Here is a 5,145-nt window from a genome sequence, read left to right on the forward strand (position 1 = left end):
ACTTGATGACTTAACTGCAGGATCAAGGAACTGCGGAGGAGAATCATTTGATGCATTTGTTTTAAATTGCCTTCAAATGGTTGAAGGGGGGGGGGTCTGTGTATTTTGATGGGGAAACCACTATGTGGGATAGCTGAAGATGCTAAAAACGTGGTTCTCTTCCATTTGCAGCTCCCAGCCCCACTACAGCGGTTCCGTACATGTCGGTGAAGTGCATTGATGTAAGAAAAAACCACCACAAAACCAAGTGGCTCATGCCCTGGGGACCCAACCACTGCGAGAAGCTCAAAGACTTCGACGAGGCGGTGAGCAGACAGATCGAAGCCAACGACATCGTGTTTGCCGTGCACATCCCCCTCCCCAGCAAGGAGATGAGCCCCTGGTTCCAGTTCATGCTTTTCATCATGCAGCTGGACATCGCCTTCAAGATGGACAACGACCTCAGTAAGTCACTCCCCATCGTTTGTGAGATGCTGACGGTGGTCTGATTTCCCAATGTGTTTCTCTTGAAGTTGCTTTTATCCTGCGCTGTGTGTTGACTGCTACGGTGCCTCCGTACAGCGAGGTGATACAGGAGCGCGTTCTGAAGGTGGGAATCAGAATCATAGAATAGTTTAGGCTGGAAGGGACCTTGAAGCCCTTCCAGTTCCACCCCCCTGCCCTGGGCAGGGACACCGCCCCCCAGCCCAGGTTGCTCCAAGCCCCGTCCAACCTGGCCTTGAACACCTCCAGGGATGGGGCAGCCACAGCTTCTCGGGGCAACCTGCCCCAGGGGATCACCACCCTTCTGGTCAAGAATTTCTTCCTAATATTGCATCTTAATCTCCCCTCTTTAAGCTTAAAACCGTTCCCCCTCGTCCCACGGCTCCCCTCCCTGAGGCAGAGTCCCCCCCAGCTCTCCTGGAGCCCCTTTAGGCACTGGAAGGGGCTCTGAGGTCTCCCCTTTTCCGCCTTCTCTTCTCCAGGCTGACCCCCCCCAACTCTCCCAGCCTCTCCTCCCAGCAGAGGGGCTCCAGCCCTCCCAGCATCTCCGGGGCCTCCTCTGGCCCCGCTCCAACAGCTCCGTGTCCTTCTGCTGGTGGGACCCCCCGAGCTGGAGGCAGCACTGCAGGGGGGTCTCCCCAGAGCAGAGCGCAGCAGAGGGGCACAGTCCCCCCTCGCCCTGCTGGCCACGCTGCTGGGGATGCAGCCCGGGGTGCGGGGAGCTCGCTGGGCTGTGATGGCACATTGCCGGCTCATGGGGAGCTTCTCACCCACCAACGACAAAAGAATGTACAAAATAAAGTGAGACCATACGTTTCCTCTCTCTGCCCGATGATCAGTTGCCCAGCCCATCCCGAACAGCGATCGTGGATCCCTGCCCCCTGGCCAGCCCCACTGATATATCGAGTGTGGCCTCTATGGTTCTGTCCTGTCTGTGCTCCCTCTCCGCTTCGATGGGAAGCTGAAAAAGTCCGTGACTTAATATAAACATTACTTAACACAGATTGTTTTAGTTGTTGCTATCAAATTGTTCTCACACTAGATCCAAACCACAGAAATTATGGATCTGTAAGTTTACATGAGGAGCTCGTAAGAAGGAATGCTCAGGTCTGAGTTTTTAAACGCACACTCTCCATCGGGCACCAGTCGCAGAAGAGTTGATGTTTATTTACTGACCTTTAGTCGTTATAATATCAACTTTAACTTCTTCAGTTTGAGGTTGGTCGTTGGTGAAAAATAGTTGCCCTGCCTTCCGTCAACTGTTGTGAGAGACGTGTTTTGCCAGGATTTGATACGTGCAGATGGAAAGTACCTTCTTGGCCTTGAAACTACGGTAGTTTAACTGGGAAACTGTCTAGGCACAGGAACTGTGGAAGAAGCCTTAGTGGGATGCACCCTTAGTACTGGGAAGAAGATAAAATTTGAAGGGGGAAAACCAAACCAACCAACCGAACTAACAAAAAAAACAAAACCCACCAAACTCAAAAATAACCCTGCAAAAAATCTGCAAAATGGTGTTGGGAGCAGCAAGGATGAGACTGATCTGCTCCTTACCAAAAGAAGAGTTGTACTTGGGTTTGCATGTTTTAAAGTTTTGGGGAAGAATCTCTCCCTCTGACGCCTATAACCTGACAATGGGTGAACAGTTTCCTTTTCAAACCCATCTGGGGCTTCTGTAGCTCTTTCTCTGTCTGTCCTTGGGGTGGCTCTGGTGTTCCTGTGACTGTGTGGTGGATCAGCTCTGGGAGATCTCTCCCAGGACCCGGGCTGGGGCTGGGGACCAGCGCTGTGGGGGACATGCCAGCATGTGTCCCCGGGGACGGTGCCCAGGTTGCCGGAGATCCGCTGAACCTTTCACGACAGCTTTACCTTTCCTTTACTGCCTCGCCTGCTCGGCGTCGACCTGCTCCTTCCTAGTCATTTGATGTATCGTCATTAAGATAAGTTAAAATGAGATGGTATAAAGCCTACGTATGTGTTCTTAACCCTATAATTATCTCTAAAATACGGAGAGAGCAGCTTTGTAACTTTATTAAGTCCTCACTGGGCTTCTTAGACTTCAAGAGATGATTGTGTTTAGAGAAATAACGCTTTGTTGTGAGCCTTTGAAAGTCAAACAGCTGAGCTGGAGGCCGGAACTGGCTGAGCATCTTGAGCAGGTGGCTAAAATGCTAAATAAGCTTTTGAGGGACCTTTCTCCTGCACAAGCAGAGAGGCTTTTCTTCAGGTCATTATTTGTGCTGTTTGGTCCCCAGGTCCTTCAAAGGTGGGGGCTTTTTTTTTTTGAGGTTGGGAAGGAGAAAAACTGGTCTAGGGCCACCCTCTGGTGGGTTTGGGGGTGAACCCTACCACTTCAGCAGCGGGGAAGGACTCGGCCTCTGAGCACTACCAGTTCAGTGGCTGCTGCTGCTCTTTGGGAGATGAGGGACCCGAATCCTTCTTGTGGTGGGAGCTTATTTCATAGAATGGTTTAGGTTGGAAAGGACCTTGAAGATCATCTATTTCCACCCCCCTGCCCTGGGCAGGGAGACCTCCCACCAGCCCAGGTTGCTCCAAGCCCCGTCCAACCTGGCCTTGAACACCTCCAGGGATGGGGCAGCCACAGCTTCTCGGGGCAACCTGCCCCAGGGGCCCACCCCCCTTCTGGGCAAGAATTTCTTCCCAATATCCAACCTAAATCGCCCCTCTTCCAGTTTGAAGCCATTCCCCCTCGTCCTATCACTCCATGCCCTTGTAAAAAATCCCTCCCCAGCTCTCCTGGAGCCCCTTTAGGGGGGGCACATCTTGAAGGTTTTCTTTCCTTGATTGAAGAAAAGTATTTCAAAACATTATTTTCCTACACTTTGTGGTGAGCTTGAAGGCACATCTAAATCAAGTGTAAAATCTAAGAAACTAGTGAGAAGCGCATTTCTTGCTCACTAGGTTATGTCATAACAGATTTTTTTAAAAAAAAAAAAAGTCGTTAAGCCAAAATAATTGCATCTGTGTCTCTATCTTGCTGCCAACTTTGTATTAGTATTAAGAGCTTCATTGATCAGGTAATTGGAATCGGCTCCTCAAAAAAGGCAAGACTGAAGATTGGAAATAACCTCATTTCTTCTTTTAAATTGACCATCTGAGTTTCTTCTCTCAAGCTTTAATCCGAGACGGCAAAGCCAGCAGTTAATGCCAGCAGGGGCTGGTGCCAGCCCGGGGACGGCTCCTGGAAGGTGTCGCAGCTCATAAAGCCCCGGCCAGTCGCTGGCTAACGACTGGAGGAATTTCCTGGATGATCATCTGGGAAAGCGGCACCACCTGGGGACCGCAAATGCTCTTCTCACCTGAAGAAGCTGGGGAAACACCTCTGTCTCCTGAACCCCGAAGTGTGGTCCAAAGGCATTACCAGGCAACGTGAGTCCTTTTCGGGTCACAGACTCCCAGACTGGTGAGGGCTGGAAGGGCCCTCTGGAGCTCCCCCATCCCACCCCCCGCCAGAGCAGGGGCACCTCCAGCAGTGGCACAGGACGGCGTCCAGGCAGGTTTGGGATGGCTCCAGAGGGGGAGACTCCCCCACCTCTCTGGGCAGCCTGTGCCACTGCTCTGCCGCCCTCACAGCAGAGAAGGCCCTCCTCAGGTGGAGATGGAACTGCCTGTGGGCACCTTTGTGCCCGTTCCCTCTTCTCCTTGCTTCCTTCGCTGTCTGCGTCAGGGATGCTGCTGAGCTGCATCTCAAACTGTCCCCTGCTCTCCACCGGTTGTCCTCGTCCCCCACCATCCCTAAGCGAGGCCAACGCACAGAAGAAAAGCTTGCATCTTCCTCCGAGCGTTGAGTTTTTCTGGGGCCGCTGGCTGCCGCAGCGCTCCTGGGAGAGGGATGGAGCGAGGCTGCCCGGGGATGGACGTCGCGGTGCTCCCCCTCACCTCCAGCGCCGGAGGCAGGGCTGTGTCGGCTGGTGAGGGCTCTCCCGGGGCACAGCCGCCCACAGCCCCAGAGGGCTCTGCACCCTTCGGAGGAGGGACCAGCCTTAATCCCATTCCCCTTGGGAACTGGCTCTGGACTTGCCTCATGCAGATGTTTAGAAATGTTTTCTGAGATGCAGATGTTCTCAAAACGCAGATGTCCAAGTGTTTCCGTGTCCAAGTTTTTTTGACGCATTGTGCATTCAATTATTAAAAAAAAAAACACCAACAAACCAAACCCTTTCCAGAACAGGGAAAGGCGGCGGGCGGAGAAATGAGATGGAGGACCTCAACGGCCAAAGCTGTGATGGGAAAGCTTAGTGCCGCTGGTCAGGACAGCAACACCTGCGAGCAGGACGCGCTCCTGCCGGGATGCGGGATGCCCTGCCGCTCGCAGGCACTGCGCAAAGCCAACGGTCAGTGTAAGCAGCACCGGCCGCCCGCCGGCTCTCACACGGCCGCATCCCGGGGGAGCAGCAGCCACCCACTGGTTTCCAGCCCCGAGAAATCTCCTGCGCTCAAAAGGCTGCTTCCCAAGCTGAAGAGTTACTCCGTTACTGCGCGATGAGGTCTGCTTCCCGTCCTTGGATTTGAGGAACACCTTTCAGGGGAGGGATGAGGGCCGTTCAGCTCATCGAGGGGCATTCTCCAAAATAGCAGCCGCCCTCAGAAGGACGGTCCCTGCTCCCAGAGGGGACAGTGGCCGAGCAGGCTCCGCGTACC

The 5,145-nt window shown here is 53.5% G+C and overlaps 1 protein-coding gene across 2 annotated transcripts in view; it reads left to right on the plus strand.

Moving 5' to 3' along the window:
- WLS (wntless Wnt ligand secretion mediator) overlaps nucleotides 1-5,145 on the plus strand; it is a 38,981-nt gene that overhangs the window by 18,145 nt on the left and 15,691 nt on the right. The window contains exon 2 of one of the 2 annotated variants that reach the window (XM_009883961.1): nucleotides 172-444. The exons of the other annotated variant lie outside the window; for it this stretch is intronic. Coding sequence (XP_009882263.1) covers nucleotides 172-444 — 273 coding nt within the window. The remainder of the gene's footprint in view (nucleotides 1-171; nucleotides 445-5,145) is intronic. 2 annotated transcript variants of the gene reach the window in all.

Source organism: Charadrius vociferus, unplaced genomic scaffold (assembly GCF_000708025.1).
Source record: "Charadrius vociferus isolate BGI_N301 unplaced genomic scaffold, ASM70802v2 scaffold423, whole genome shotgun sequence".
NCBI classification, from domain to species: domain Eukaryota; kingdom Metazoa; phylum Chordata; class Aves; order Charadriiformes; family Charadriidae; genus Charadrius; species Charadrius vociferus.